Source organism: Jaculus jaculus, chromosome 7, assembly GCF_020740685.1.
Source record: "Jaculus jaculus isolate mJacJac1 chromosome 7, mJacJac1.mat.Y.cur, whole genome shotgun sequence".
In the NCBI taxonomy this organism is placed as follows: Eukaryota; Metazoa; Chordata; class Mammalia; order Rodentia; family Dipodidae; genus Jaculus; species Jaculus jaculus.
Window position 1 is genome coordinate 91455424 of NC_059108.1, and position 17028 is coordinate 91472451.

Genomic DNA, 17028 nt, shown 5'->3' on the forward strand with positions numbered 1-17028 from the left:
GCAGCCCACCATCAGTAGACTGTGCTGAGACTTCAGCTGATTCATCTGAACAAATATAGAATTATTTCTGTATTTTCATAGTTCAGAAAATCAGTGACTTTTGTAGCAGTTTTATGTTGAGATTACTTACATATGTCTCATTTGATAGAAATTTATTGTGGCAGTTCAAAGTAATTATGCCTTAGATTTTAGCCTTAAAAAGTATTTTTTTAAAATTTTTTAATTTTTATTTGCATTTTCCATGATTATAAAAAAAAATCCTGTGGTAATTCCCTCCCTCCCCACCCCCCATACTTTCCCCTTTGAAATTTCATTCTCCATCATATTACCTCCCCATCACAATCATTGTACTTACATATATACAATACCAACCTATTAAGTACCCTCCTCCCTTCCTTTCTCTTCCCTTTTTAAAAAGTATTTTTAAGAGTCATCTTCACAAATAGTTTATGTGTGGTCATACTTAGATGTATTAATCATGTTTGGCCTATTTCTTGAATTTATTAGAATTTTTTTCATAGTCTCATATTTTTGTAAAAAATTATAATTAAATTGTAAGTGTGTGTGTATGTGTGTATGTGTGTGTGTGTGTGTGTGTTTGTAGGTGTGCCAGGGCCTTTTGCTGTTGCAAGTGAACCAGCATTGAGTACCTGTGCCAGTTTTTGCATCTGGCTTATGTAAGTGCTTAGCAATTGAATCTAGGCTGCAGCTTTGCAAGCATGAGCCTTTAACTGCTGAGCCATCTTCCCAGCCCCTTAGCCCGTATTTAAAAAAAAAAATAATCTATTACTTTTGTAGCCATATTTTACCATTTAGAACTATAGGTTTCTGTACAATAAATATATTACCAAGTTACAGATAAAAGCATGTTAGTTTTCCTACATAGTCATTCTCTCACTTCTTCTCTATTTTTAAAGTGTAAGATGAGGGCTGGAGAGATGGCTTAGCGGTTAAGCGCTTGCCTGTGAAGCCTAAGGACCCCGGTTCGAGGCTCGGTTCCCCAGGTCCCACGTTAGCCAGATGCACAGGGGGCGCACGCGTCTGGAGTTCGTTTGCAGAGGCTGGAGGCCCTGGCGCGCCCATTCTCTCTCTCTCCCTCTATCTGTCTTTCTCTCTGTGTCTGTCACTCTCAAATAAATATATAAAAAAAAAAAAAATTTAAAAAAAAAAAAAAAGTGTAAGATGAATTAAAATGCATTTTGTTTGGAGAACTTTACGATAGTCTTTGGTATAAATGGAAATATCTTCTGTATAATATCAAGCCAGAATCACTGCTTCAATGTTGTTTAGCAAAATTATAGTATGTTGAAAACTTTTTAAAAAATATATTTTAATTTATTATTTTACAAGCAGAGACAGAAAGGGGTGGGGAGAAATGAGCGCACCAGGGTCTTCCACCACTGCAAACTCCAGATACATGTATCACTCTTGTGTATCTGGCTTTACATGGGACATGGGGAATTAAACCCATGCCAGCAGGTCTTGCAAGTACCCTTAACTGCTTAGCTGTCTCTCCAACCCCTGAAAAAACATTTTAAAGCAAATTTTGAATATTTAAAAATCACTCCTGTTTTTTAGTGTTAGGACAAATATTGTGTCTAAAATTAATTGTACTCCCATTAGTCATATGTAGTTGGAGAAAGTATATTTTTCAATGTAGAAATTAACTTGTTAGATTAAGTAATTATTCTGATGTCAATGTTTGATATAAGCTAGTGACATAATAAGTGTGCAGTGCAGGTTCTTACAAATCTGTTTGGCCAATCTGTTTGAACAGTGAGAAGTGTCAATGCACCAAGGGGCTTTCCACATTACCTTCCCCCAAGAGCTGGATTCTTCCCTCCTCCCCCACCCTCACATTCTGAAAGAAGAAATGAGTTTCCTTCAGAGTCAATTCCGCCTTCAAATGCATCTGCAGCTGAACCTTCAGAACCACAAGAAACTTGACAAGATTTTTTGATCTCTCTTCAAAAGTGATTTTGACTTATCTCTTATTTTCAGTTTAAGTAACTGCTGTTACTTAAGTGATTATACTTTTGCTCAAATTGAAGCTTAATGGAATTATAATTCTCAGGATAGTATTTTGTAAATAAAGCTGATTTAAATATGAATTTTATGGGTAAATTATTTCTATTTTATTTTATTCTAGGTAGTTTAATTATATTAACTTGTTTACTTAATCTACTATTACCTAAACAATAATGAATTTTATATATACAGTCTTATAGTTGGGAATCTTTTAAACTCCAAAAGCTATCTGAAGTGGATTTGCTATTGGTGTAGACAAATATGAAAGTAACTGTGCTTAATCAAATAAATTTTAATTGATTTAAAATTTTGTTTGGAGAAGGTGACTTAGCGGGTAAGGCGTTTGCCTGCAAAACCAAGGGACCCTGGTTTAATTCCCCAGGACGTACATAAGCCAGATGCACAAGGAGGTGCATGCATCTGGAGTTTGTTTGTAGTGGCTGGTGGTCCTGGCGCTCCCATTCTCTCTCTCTCTCTCTCTCTCTACCTCTTTTTCTCTCTCTTTCTCTCAAATAAATAAATAAATATATTTAGAAAAAAATTTGTTTGGAATCAATAAAAAAAAATCAACTAGTTTCCTATAAACACTACTTCATAAATTAGTTTTTCCCTTGAACTGATAACTTTGAGGTTCAAAATGAAAGCATTTGACTTATCATATGAAAAATGTGTCCTTTTTCTTATAGTTAGATGTGAATTGATTTAATTATCTTATGAAAAATATATCCTGTCTTGTAATTGACATGAATAACCCAAAACTACAAATTAATATACTTTAAAAAGTCAAAATGGAGCAGATAGCTTAGTGGTAAGGTACTTGTCTAGTGTAATTAAGGTCTTGGGTTTAATCCTGACTACCATAAAACAAAACACTCATTTCTTTGTTCTGAGCATGTATGTAACTTAGTTGGTAGACTGTTTGCTTAGCATGAAACCCTGGTTTGATCTCTAGTACCATGTAAACCAGGAGGTGGTAGTGTATGCCTATAATCCCAATACTCTGAGAGATAGAAGCAGGAGGATCAGAAGTTCAAGGTCATCCTTGTCTACACAGAATTTGAGGCCAACCTGGGATACATGAGACTCCCCCCCACAAAGAAAAATATCCAATGGGTTATATTTTAAGAAATACCAAGATGTTATCTAAAGGTAAATTTCAGATATATATATTAATTATAGAGAGAGCAAGAGAGAAAAAGGGAGTGCACCAGGACCTCAGCCACTGCAATTGAACTCCAAATGCTTGCGCCGCCTAGTGGGCATGTGCAACCTTGCACTTGCCTCACCTTTGTGCGTCTGGCTTATGTGGGATCTGGGGAGTTGAACATGGGTCCTTAGGCTTTGCAGGCAAATGCCTTAACTGCTTAAAAAAGCAGTTATAAAAGAATTTTGATTTTCTTAGTTTATTACCTGTGTTTTTTTTTTTTTTGTATAGGTTTTTTTTTCCTGCAACATTTTCCTCTTGTAAGATGTTTACTATTTTCTCTGGGGAATGTTGACTTTTTTTTTTGTTTTTGTTTTTTCAAGGTAGAGTTTTACTCTAGCCTAGGCTGACCTGGAATTCACTATGTAATTTCAAGGTGGTCTCTACCTCATAGCAATCCTCCTACTTCTGCTTCCCGGGTGCTGGGACTGATTAAAGGCATGTACTACCATGCCTGGCTATATTGACAGTTTTGCTACAGGATAACTGTTGAGGCAGTGTATTGAACTTTGGATTCAAATTCTATTATTAGTTTTCTTGAACATTAATGCTATTATGAAAAGAAAGACAGTGGAGCATAACTAATAATTTCACAATTCTTTTGTTTTAGCTGTTTACTTAGGGTTTTCCTTCGGTGACAAAGACAAAAGATTCCTAAAGCAGTATAATTGTAAGTGGAACATATGCCAGTACTGCCCAGATGTTATTTGAAACACTAGTCATGTGAGTTATTTCACTGCCCTTCCAATAACACCCCTACTTCAAAGAAAAAGACAGGCTCTATATGAAGTGCTTAGATGAAAATATTAGTGGAATAAAGACTATGAAAACATTACAATGATTTTTGCTATGATCTGAATGTTTGTGTCCCTTCAAAATTCATGAAATCTTAAGTTGGTGGTGTTAATAGGTAGGGTTTCTGGGAAGTAGATTAGGTTGAGGGTGAGCCACAATGAAAAAGACAAGGTAATGGAAGATGTCGACCCTGTCTCCCGTAAGATGCAACAAGAAGGCACAGAGAACTAGCCATTACAAGAAACCTAACCTGTTCAGCCTTGATTCTTAAATTTCACAGCCTCCAAAACTCTGAGAAATCAATGTCTGTGGTTTATAAGCTACTCAATTCATAGTATTTTGTTATACTACTCCAAATGTATTTAAATATAGATTTTAGAGGATATAGAGTACTTTTTAGCCATGCATATTGATATATACCAATACTCATAGCCCTTGAGAGGCTAAGGCCAGGGGTTCATGTGTTCAAGGCCAGATTGAGCTATATAGTGAGAATCTATCTCAAGAATAAATAAGTCCACTAAAGAGGGTTGTGGTGGTTTGTCCCACACAAACTTAGGTGTTCTGAATGCTAGGTTCCTAGCTGATGGAGATTTGGAATTAATGCCTCCTGCAGGGAGTGTATTATTGGGGGTTGGCTTATGAGTGTTACAGCCAGTTTCCCCATGCCAGTGTTTGGCACACTCTCCTGTTGCTACTGTCTACCTTATGTTGGCCAGGGAGTGATGTCCACCTTCTGCTCATGCCATCGTTTTCCCTGCCATCATGGAGCTACCCCCTTGAGCCTATAAGCCAAAATAAATCCTTTTTTTTTCCACAAGCTGCTCTTGGTTGGGTGATTTCTACCAGCAATGCAACCTTGACTGCAACAGTAAAGTGGTACTGAGGAGTGGTACTGCTGCTAGACACCTGACTTTTGCCTTTTGGAGCTGATTTTCAAGAGGAATGTGGAAGGAATTGAAACCTTGGCCTAAGAGCTGCCTTGCAGTGCTGTAAGTACATCTTGATGGACTATTCTGGTCAGAGTTGAAAGACCTTAATGCAGTAAGAACTATGTGAGGTTTGGCTTATGAGGGTGAGAAAGAGCTTTGCTTGGATTGGGCTAGCAGTTTGTGTGAAAAGCTTGCAGTTATGCCTGTGTCCTGAGAAGTTGTGCAGGGTTGCTTTGTGTTGAAATGAACTGGTATGAGCAGAGGGATATGACGTAGAAAAAAATGAAATCTTTGGGCCTAAACTGCTGCCTATTGACCTGCAAATTGTTTCAGATATTACAGCCTTTGAGATTGGGCCAGCTGAGCTGCACTCGGGCAACAGAAAGAATGTAGACTCTTTTGAAGGGCCCTGAATGCTCAAGGAGTGTCCTGTTCAAAGCCTGCTTTATTCCCCCCTGAATGAACAAATTGGCACCCTACGTGGTATTGTGGAGTAAAAGAAATACAGGAAAGAGAGGGTAATTGAGTTTGCAACATGGTCTTGTGTTTTGGAAATGGCCATGGGCAGTGAGAAACAGGTTTGCTGGTTGCCTGCATGGAGACCCCATGGGGCCATGAGGATGAACTGTGGCTTGCAGTGGAGACCAAGTGGAGATGCCGGGACCATGAAATGGCTGCTAACTAGCTGCCGGGCCCAATGAAGTTTTCCAGGACTGTGAGTAGCCTCGCTGGAGGGGTGGAATTGGAACTCCAGAGACTTGTTGATGGTTAGAGTTATCAGACTTGGAGACATCGTTAGCTACAGTTGTAGGACTTGGAGGTACGGAGTTGGTGTTTGCCCTGTTTAAATCATGTATTGCTTGACTATTTCTTTGTTGGGCTCAACGCCATCTTTTGCAGTGTGAGTATTTATTCTGTGCCATTAGGGGTTTTTTGAGGTTATTTTTTGGTATTATATCTCAGTTAAAAGATCTTGGATTATGGGGATGTATGAACATCATTGGAATTGATAAAAACTATGGGGACTTTTAAAGTTAGATGAATGTATTACATTTTACATCATGTATGGTTATCAGTATGGGGGTCAGGGATAGAATGTGGTGGTTTGATTCAGGTGTCCCCCATAAACTTAGGTGTTCTGAATGCTAGGTTCCCAGCTGATGGAGATTTGGGAATTAATACCTCCTGGAGGGAATGCATTGTTGGGGGCGGGCTTATGGATGTTATAGCCAGTTTCCCCAAGCCAGTGTTTGGCACACTCTCCTGTTGCTATTGTCTACCTTATGTTGGTTCAGGTCGGTGATGTCCATTCTTTGCTCATGCCATCGTTTTCCCTGCCATTATGGAGCTTCCCCTTTGAGCCTGTAAGCCAAAATAAATCTCTTTTTCCCAGAAGCTGCTCTTGGTTGGGTGATTTCTACCAGCAACGTGAACCTGACTGCAACAAGGGCCCTCAGTGGAGTGAGGGCAGGGAGGAGGGACATGATGGTACCAACACATGATATATCCATGCAAGGTTTCTACTTAATATAAAAAAGATTAAATAAGTAGAGGGTCTAGGAAGATGGCGCAGCCATTAAGGGCACTTTCTTGCAAAGCCTGCTAGCTTGGGTTTAATTTCCAAAAGTCACACATAAGCCAGACATGAAAAGTGACACAAATATCTGGTGTTTGTTTGCAGCGGTAAGAGACCCTAGTGACCAGGCTTGGTGACACACAACTTTAATCCCAGCACTTGGGAGGCACAGGTAGGAGGATTTCCGTGAGTCCAGCCTGAGACTACATAGTGAATTCCAGGTCAGCCTGGGCTAGAGTGAGACCTTACCTTGAAGCAGAAGAGTAAGAACCTGGCATATACACACATATGTGAAAATAAATTTTACAAGATTAGGCAAATAAATAACAGTAAAAATATAATATTCACAACTGGAAAGCAAAAGGTAGAAGAGAGACTTATAGACCATTCCAACCAAGAAAATTTATTTTGTTTGCCCTAGCATACATAGGAGAGAGCTGTCATGGCACAAGACAGAAGGAAAGGTGAGCGAAAACAGCAGTGCACAGTGATGCAAAATGAAGAACCATCAGTGGAGGCTAAGAGCATAGTGGAAGACAGGGAGACTCTCCCAGGTGTGCTGTGCCATCTGTAAAATAAAACAGATTCTCCAAGCAAGGTTGAGAGCAGGTCTGATTAAAGGGATATGCCTAGGAGCTAGAGACATTTTGATGGCTATCCACTCCACTTGTATGTTAACACTGGGGCCATCTTTGTGTTTCATTATTATTATTATTTTTTCCTGACTATGGGGAGCTGACCTGCTTCCAAGTGCCTGTTATGAGTTCACTCCAGAGGGCATCATGTCCAACTGGAGGGCAGTTGGTTACCAACAAAGGCTATGTGCCACTATTGCACGAGTGTTCTTATCTGGCTGATGGATTACATGCCTTGTAGGGTGTGGTGGTTTGATTCAGGTGTCCACCATAAATTTAGGTGTTCTGAATGCTTGGTCCCCAGCTGATGGAGATTTGGGAACTAACACCTCCTGGAGGCAGTGTGTTGTTGGGGCCGGGCTTATGGGTGTTATAACCAGTTTCCCCTTGCCATTGTTTGGCACACTCTCCTGTTGATGTTGGCTAGGGGGTGATGTCCACCCTCTGCCCATGTCATCGTTTTCCCCTTGCCATCCTGGGGCTTCCCCTTGAGTCTGTAAGCCAAAATACTCCCTGCCTTTTTTTTTTTTTTTTTCCCCCAAAAGCTGCTGTTGGTCAGGTGATTCCTGCCAGCAATGCAAACCTGACTTCAACACAGGGCCTCCTGCTTATTCATGCTGTTGGTGACCATTGTTACCTAGTAGCTCCAATAGCACTTTCCAGTGCCATGAGTCTTTGCCAGGCGAGAACTGGAACATTGTCTCTTAGTAGGTGTTCTGAATGCTAGGTTCCCAGCTGATGGATATTTGGGAATTAATGCCTCCTGGAGGGAGTGTATTGTTGGGGGCGGGCTTATGGGTATTAAACCCAGTTTCCTCATGCCAGTGTTTGGCACACCTTCCTGTTGCTGTGGTCCACCTTCTGTTGGCCAGGGGCTGATGTCCACCCTCGGCTCATGCCATCGTTTTCCCCTGCCATCATGAAGCTTCCCCTCGAGCCTGTAAGCCAAAATAAATCTCTTTTTCCCAGAAGCTGCTCTTGGTTGGGTGATTTCTACCAGCAATGCGAACTGGACTGAAACAGGCCTGCATTGTGTTTTTTGGGATCTCATGGATCTCCCTGGACAACAGCTCACTCTGGGGCTTAACCCAGATCTGGCCCTGGGATCCTTTAGCCATGGCCAGTGACTTAATGATTGAGCTTTCTCTACCTTCTAGTGGGGATTTTGGTCTGCCATCTCCCTTAATTGGGGGTTCTATCTTGTATACTGGGGGAAGGTTCCTATTGTGCTGACTGCTTTAGCTTTTAGTTTTGTGTAGTTCCCCTCACCACATATAAGAGAAAACATGCAATGTTTATCTTTCTTAGTCTGCATAACCTCACTTAGGATATTTTCCAAGTCCATCCATTTTCTTGCAAATTTCATTACTTCATTTTTCCTTACTGCTGAGTAGAATTCCATTGTGTATATGTACCACATCTTCATTATCCATTTGTCAGCTGATGGGCATCTGGGTTGATTCCAATTTCTTGCTATTGTGAATAGAGTGGCGATAAACATGGTTGAGCAAGTACCTCTGAAGAACAGAGTGGAGTTTTTAGGGTGGATACCTAGGAGTGGGATAGCTGGTCAGGTGGTAAGTCATTTTTCATCTTTTTCAGGAGTCTGTATTGCTTTCCATAGCTTTTCATTCCCATCAGCAGTGAGATTCTTCTTTACCCACAGCCTTGCCAACATTTGTTGTCATTTGATTATTTTTGTTGTTGTTGTTTTTTGAGGTAGGGTCTCAATGTAGCCCAGGCTGACTTGGAATTCACTACATTGTCTCAAGCTGGCCTTGAACTCACAGCTATCCTCCTACCTCTGCCTCCCGAGTGCTGGGATTAAAGGCGTGTGCCACCACACCTGGCATCATATGATTTTTTTAATAATTGTCTTCCTGACTGGAGTAAGATGGAATTTCAGTGTTTTAATTTGTATTTCTCTGGTGATTAAGTGAGTATTGGCCATTTGTATTTCCTCCTTCAAGAGTTCTCTGTTCAGTTCTCTGCCCCATTTTTTGAGTGGATTGTTTGAGTTTTTTTAAAATTTTTTTGTTTATTTATTTGAGATTGACAGACAAAGAAAGAGGCAGGCAGAGAGAGAATGGGTATGCCAGGGCACTGCAGACAAACTCCAGATGCGTGCGCCCCCTTGTGCATCTGGATTATGTGGGTCCTGGGGAATCGAGCCTTGAACCGGGGTCCTTAGGCTTCACAGGCAAGGGCTTAACTGCTAAGCCATCTCTCCAGCCCTGCTTGACTTTTTTTAAAAAATGTTTTTCAAGTTTATTTATTTTATTTGACACACACACACACACACACAGAGAGAGAGAGAGAGAGAGAGAGAGAGAGAGAGAGAGAGAGAGGGAGAGAATGGGCATGTCAGGGCCTCTAGCCTCTGTAAACAAACTCCAGATGCATGTGCCACCTTATGCATTTGGCTTACATGGGTCCTGAGAATAGAACCTGGATCCTTTGGCTTCACAGGCAAATGCCTTATCCACTAAGTGATCTCTCCAGCCCTGTTTGACTCTTTTTTTAATTGCTTAATTTTTTGAGTTCTTGGTAGATTTCAGATATTAGGCCTCTGTCAGAGGAAATGCTGGCAAAGCTTTTTTCCTACTCTGTGGGTTGTCTGTTGGCTGTACACTTGTCTATGCAAAAGCTTTTTACTTTCATGAGATCCCACTGGCTGAGTGTTTATAATTTATTTATTTATTAGAGACAGAGAGAAGGACAGAGAGAGAGTGAGAATGGGTGTGCCAGGATCTCTAGCCACTGCAAATGAATTCCAAATGCATGTGCCACCATGTGCATCTGGTTTATGTGGGACCTGGAGAATCAAACTTGGGTACTTAGGCTTTGCAGGCAAGTGCCTTAACCACTAAGCAATCTATTCAGCCCTGGCTGAGTGTTTAATTTCCTGAGCTACTGGGGTCTTCTTAAGAAAGTCTTTCCCTACTCCTATATCTTGAGAGTTCTCCCTATTTTTCCCCAGTTGTTATAGAGTTTCAGGTCTTATGTTGCAGTCCTTAATCCATTTGGAGTTGATTTTTGTTCTGGGTGAGAGGAGTAGGTATATTTTCATTTTTTGACATGTTGTTATCCAATTTTTCTATCACTGTTTGTTGAAGATGCTGTCTTTTCTCCAGTGTGCATTGTTAGCTGTTTTGTCAAAGGTAGGGTATCTGTAGTTACTTGGTCTAAAGCCTGGATCTTCTGTTCTGTTCCATTGATCTATATGTCTTTTTTCTGCCAGCACCATGCTATTTTTATTTCCATGGCTTTGAAGTATAACTTGAAATCAGGTATGGTGATACCTGCAGAAGTGTTTCTTTTTCTTTTCTTTTTTTGTGCCACCATGCCTGGCTTCCGAAGTGTTTCTTTTGCTGAGGATAGTATTAGATATATGACACCATCTGTGGTTCTGCATGAATTTCAAGACTATTTTTTCTATCTCTGTGAAGAGTGTTGCTGGAGTACTTGTTGGTATTGTGTTGAATCTGTAAATTGAGTTTGGTAGAATGGCCCCTTAATTTTTTTACTATTTATTTGACAGAAAGAGAAGGAGGGAGAGAAAGAATGGATGTGTCAGGGCTTCTAGCCACTGCAAATGAACTACACATGTATGCACCACCTTGTGCATCTAGCTTATGTGAGTACTGGGGAACTGAACCTGTGTCCTTAGGTTTTGTAGGCAAGTGCCTTAAGCGCTGAGCCATATTTTCAGACCCATAGGGTGGCCATTTTTATGACGTTAATTCTTGTAATCCATGAGCATGGGAGGTCTTTCCATCTTCTTGTATCCTCCTCAATTTCTTCCTTCAGCATTTTTATGTTTTTTTTAAAATTTTTTGTTTATTATTTATTTATTTGAGAGTGACAGACAGAGAGAGAAAGAGGTAGACAGAGAGAGAATGGGCGTGCCAGGGCCTCCAGCCACTGCAAACGAACTCCAGACGCGTGCGCCCCCTAGTGCATCTGGCTAATGTGGGTCCTGGGGAATTGAGCCTCGAACCAGGGTCCTTAGGCTTCACAGGCAAGCGCTTAACTGCTAAGCTATCTCTCCAGCCCCCTTTTTTTTTTTTTTCAGAGTGACAGACAGAGAGAAGGAGGAAGAGAGAGAGAGAGAGAGAGAGAGAGAGAGAGAGAGAGAGAGAGAGAGAGAGGGAGGGAGGGAGGGAGGGAAGGAGGGAGAGAATGGGCGCACCAGGGCTTCCAGCCACTGCAACGAACTGCAAACGCATGTGCCCCCTTGTGCTAACGTGGGTCCTGGGGAATTGAGCCTTGAGCTGGGGTCCTTAGGCTTCATAGGCAAGCACTTAACCGCTAAGCCATCTTTCCAGCCCATTTTTATGTTTTCATTATGTAAGTCTTCCACTTTCTTGGTGAGTGATATTCCAAACTATTTAATTTTTTGTGGCTATTAAAAATGGGACAAGCTGGGTTGGTGGCACATGCCTTTAATCCCAGCATTCGAGAGGTAGGAGGATCATTGTGAGTTCAAGGCCACCCTGAGACTACATAGTGAATTCAGGTCAGCCTGAGCTAGAGTGATACCCTACCTTGAAAAACCAAGAATTAAAAAAAAAAGGAAAAAAGAAAAAGAAAGAAAAATGGGACAGCCTCATTGATTTCTTTCTCCATTTGTTTGTCTTTAGTGTGTATGGGAAGACTACTGATTTCTGTGTGTTGATTTTGTATCCTGCCACTTTGCTGAAAGAGTTTATCACTTTTAGAAGTTCTTTGTTGGAGTCCTTTGCATCACTTAAATATAAAGTCATGTAGTCTGCAAATAGGGCTTGTGATGTTTTGTTTCAGGTGTCCCCTATAAACTTAGGTGTTCTGAATGCCAGCTGTTGGAAGTTTGGGAATTAACACCTCCTGGAGGGAGTGTATTGTTGGGGATGGGCTTATGGGTGTTATAGCCAGTTTCCCCATGCCAGTGTTTGGCATACTCTCCTGTTGCTGTTGTCCACCTTATGTTGGCTAGGGGGTGATGTCCACCCTCTGCTTATGCCACCATTTCCCTCATGCCATTGTGGAGCTTTCCCTCAAGCCTGTAAGCCATAATAGACCTCTATTTTTTTTCTCAGAAGCTGCTCTTGATTGGATGATTTCTAAGGGCAATGCGAGTGGTATAACTGGGTCAAGTGGGAAATCTATTTTTAGCTGTTGCAGGATCCTCCACACGCTTTCCACAATGACTGTACAAGTTTACATTCCCACAAACACTGTAAAAGGATTCCTTTTTTTTTTTTTTGATATCCTAGCCAGCATTTATTTATTTATTTTGATGATGATAGCCATTCTGACAGGAGATGGAATCTCAAAGCGGTTTTAAGTTGCATTTCTCTGATAGCTAAGGATGTATGACATTTTCTTTAGATGTTCATATGTCATCTGTATTTCTTCTTTGGAGAACACTATTTAGTTGCATGGCACATTTTATAATTGGTTGTTTGATTTCTTATTTAGTTTTTTGAGTTCTTTGTATATAGCTGGAAAAAGCGATGTTGCATGTAGCCCTGTTGGAGAGTAAAGTTGTCAGCAGTACTAAACAACCGTGGGCACTGAAAGCCTTAAGTTTGGCCAGCCAGGCCAAATGTCCCAATGGGTGCAATAGTGGCATGTCTGTTATGAGGGAAAACAACTGCCCTCTATTGGACTGGAGGCCCACTTCATGGGAGGGAATGCACGCCTGGTACTAAAAACCTAGTCAATAGCCTATGGTAGGGGAGGTCATGAACCCTAGGGATGTAATTCCTGCTTTTGTCTGGCTATATGCATATATTATGCTCACCAAACAGCCCTGTAAGCACTTAATGTTCATACCCATATATAAATGCTACTCTCACTTTTGGTTAGAGAAGCTTCTCTTTTCAGATGGCTGTGACCTCTGGGATGACTCAAAAAGCACCATAGTGCGAGAAGAAGGGCCGGAGGAGTGCACAGCACTGAAACATCTCTATCACTTCCTTCAAGGCTCAGGGTCCATAGTGGAAGAGGTGGCAGAAAGAATGTAAGAGCCAAAGGAAGGGTAGGACTGCTTACAATACACTCTTCCAGACACAATTTTGCCTTGATATCCATGAACTTTCAGTGCCTAGTTCTACCTACACAAGACCCTCATAATAAGAGAAGAGGATGACATTTAAATAAAAGAGAGTGTGGATATGATGAAGAGTGGATTTGTGAAGGAGAAAGTGGGGGAGGGTATTATCTGAATTTATTGTCCATAATTATGGAAATTGCCAATAAAATGTTTAAACGGAAATTAGTGGAGATATGTTTGAATTGAAAACGAAGAGCTCACTTACAGAAGGAAGCTAGCATTTCAGCTCCAGTTGGTCAGTTAGATCTATCAACTTGTACCTATTGACCGAAGTTGCATTTCTTGTATTTTTGTTTGTTTTGTTTTCGAGGTAGGGTCTTGCTGTAGCCCATGCCAACCTGGAATTCACTATGTATTCCCGGGCTGGCCTCAAGCTAACAGCATTCCTACTATTCCTGTCTCTCAAGTGCTGAGATTAAAGGCATGTACCACCATGCCTGGCTATATTTCTTGTACATCTCTCTTTCTTTGTGTGTTACTGAAGTTGGTTTCATCATTAGTTCATAATTTACTCATTAGCATTGGATAGTTTGTGATAGTTTCAGTTCAGGATGAAATTATAAGGATTTACAATGTTTTTTTTTTTTTTTTTACCTTGTAAAAATTCTCAAGGCCCTGGAGAGGGTATGACAAAAACTGTTCATTTTCTCCTCCTGTTTCTGCTTCTCTCTCTCTCTCTCCCTCATCTCTCTACCTCTTTTATATCACTTATCCGGTTCTTCCTTCTCTTCTTGGCCGCTGACCTGTAGCTCCCAGTACCAGCAGGTGGTAATCATCCATAATGAGCTTTTGATCACAGAGACCTACGAGGTTTCCCAAAAGAAGACATTTATATCAGAGCGCTTGAGGATCCACCATAGGTTAGTTGTAAGACCCTACTGCTGAAGACACCATACACTGTTGGTATGTAGCATGGAGCAACATGGCTGGAAGCTGGAAGAGAGTCAATCCTTAGACAGTTAGCGCATCTAATGCTGGAAGGTGCTACATGAGTGACTGGGTGATAAAGACCAATATCTGCCCAAGCAACACATAGTCTAACCTACTTATAAGCAAACAACCTGACGTGATGCTCATAAAAGTGCAACAGTGGTGCATAGCCATGGTGGGAAACCAACAGCTCTCAATTTGGCTAACTGATCTGCTCACTGGAACAGAACTCATAGCTGGAGCTGGGAAACAAGTCAGAACAAAAACGAACCTGCTCTTCACTAAACTCTCTCTAAAAAAACAATGGTTATCACATTTACTTGGTGCTAACTTTACTCTCCTTTGGAGAAACTGCTTTTCTTTTTCAGATAGACACAGATCCTAAGGAGAGAACCACCCCATCATACCTCAAAAGGGCTCCAGCTGGGCTGGAGAGATGGCTTAGCGGTTGAGCACTTGCCTGTGAAGCCTAAGAACCCTGGTTCAAGGCTGGATTCCCCAGGGCCCACGTTAGCCAGATGCACAAGGGGGCGTACACATCTGGAGTTTGCAGTGGCTGGAAGCCCTAGGGTGCCCATTCTCTCTCTGCCTCTTTCTCTGTCGCTCTCAAATAAATAAAAATAAACAAAAAAAAAAAGTTTTTTAAAAAGGGCCCCAGCTGAAACTAAGAATAATTGGGGAAGCATGCAAGAATGCTGTTTACTTGGGAACCGGGAACCAGCACAATGGTGAAGCAGATAGAGAACAATCAACCCGTACCAAACCAGATATCCAGAGACACAGAGGCTCCCAAGATCTCAACACCGAAGTAGACCTAATATGAACTCAGAACAGGGGGCAAATAGAATGTCAGAGCCACATGTCAGATGGGTCATGACACACACAGACATTTCCTCCTTCCCAAAACTAAAGGCTAACCCCACAATGCACGACCCATATACCCCAACAAGGAGGGTCCCAGTGGAGGGGGGAGGATAGAGAGGAGGCTAACAATGGTACCAACTTGAATGTATTCACTGACTACAAAAATTAAAAAAAAAAAAAATTAAAAACAAGATAGGCATAGAAAAAAATAAAAAAAAATAGTTTATAAGGTTTAGTAAGTTACCTTTTTGAAAGTAGAAGCATGGCCAATTCAGATCTTTTTTTTTTTTTTTTTTTCAAGGTAGGGACTCACTCTATCCCAGGCTGACCTGGAATTCACTATGTAGTCTCAGGGTGGCCTTGAACTCACAGTGATCCTCCTACCTTTGCCTCCCAAGTGCTGGGATTAAAGGCGTGCATCACCACACCCAGCATCAGATCTTAATTATTAACTGAAGCATAATGAAAATGTACCATTACAAGCAAAGGTTACTCTAAGTAGATAAGGCATCTCATGAGGGATGTTTAGTAACAAAATTGCTTCCTAATTTCGTGTTTGCAGAGAGATCTGAGGATGGATGACTCATCCTGAATGTAGGCAACTGTTTCATGGGTTTGTGTGCTGGTCCCAAAAGAGAAAACAGTCATGATGCTGAAAAGAGGAGCTATGAAGCCTAGTGAGGGAGAAAAGTTATCAGTGATGTTAATCAGCAGTGAACCCTGAAAGCTTTATGGCTGGCTATCCAGGCCAAATGTACCAACTGGTGCAATGGTGACATATCTGTTATGGGGAAAACCAACTGCTGTCTAATTTATGAGGGCCACTCCATGGGAGGGAACGCCTACCTGATATTGAAAACCTTATTAAAAGCTGATGGCTAAGGAAGTCATAAATCCTAGTGGGGAAACTACTACTGTTGTCTGGATAAATGTATCCATAGATTAGGCCCACCAACTGCCTTCTTAATAAATACTTGTGCTTATTCCCCTGTATTAATGCTACTCTCACTTTTGATTAGAAAAATCTCTTTTCAGGTGGTGGTGACCACTGGGGAGACTCAAATCTTACAAAAGTACTGAGAAGAAGTGACAGTGGAGTGTTTAGTACTAAGTGAGACATCTCTATCACACCTGCCAAGGCTCAGGGACAATTGTGGAAGAGGTGGTGGAATGGATATAAGAGCCAAAGGAGGGGGAGGAGTGCTTGCAATATACAAAGTGGCCTTGATATTCATGATCTCACAGTGGCTGATGCTACATACACAAGGCCTGAGTAATTGGAGGAAAAAAAATTATGACATCAAAACAGAAGAGACTAATTGAAGGAGGAATTTGGGAGGGGGGAAAGGGAGAGGATTATGATCATGGTATATTGTCTATATTTATGGAAACTGTCAATAAAATGTTAAAACCAAACTTTTTTTAAAAAGTGCCTGATACAGTTTGCTACAACTTTCATTTGAAGACTTTATCAATATATTTTTCAACAGGATGTGCCAGATTGGAAGAGACTAAATGTCTGTTATAATGCATTGGTCCTAATAAATTATACTATTATTGCACAAAAAAAAGTGCCTGAATTGGAAATTGGCTTATTATTGTTTTTTTAGAGACCTTGAATGAGCAGTAAACATGACTGTTATAGATGTTCACCTTTCAAAATTTCAATTATATTCTACCATCATCAAACATCATAAAACATAAAATTATTAGAGACAAGGTCTCACTCTGTAGCCCAGGCTATCCTAAACTCACTTTGTAGACCAGGTTGGCCTTGAACTCAGCAATCTTCCTGCCTCAGCTTCCCAAGTGCTAGGATTATAGGCATGAACCATCATGCCTAGCTTGTACCCAAGTACTTGATACAAGTAAGTATCCATTCACATGTTCTCATTTGTGTGAAACAGAAATATAAATAAGGTTTTGTTTGAACAATTATCTAAAGCAAGTCCACATACTGTGGTGTT

General features: G+C 40.9%; 1 protein-coding gene across 10 annotated transcripts in view; it reads left to right on the forward strand.

The window, feature by feature from the left end:
• The window catches only part of Mia2 (MIA SH3 domain ER export factor 2), a 124542-nt gene extending 122431 nt beyond the window's left edge, over positions 1-2111 (forward strand). For all 10 annotated transcript variants that reach the window (XM_045154259.1, XM_045154256.1, XM_045154260.1 and 7 more), the window contains one exon: positions 1778-2111. In XM_045154259.1, coding sequence (XP_045010194.1) covers positions 1778-1947 — 170 coding nt within the window. In that variant the 3' untranslated portion in view covers positions 1948-2111. The remainder of the gene's footprint in view (positions 1-1777) is intronic.
• The last annotated feature ends 14917 nt before the right edge of the window (positions 2112-17028 follow it).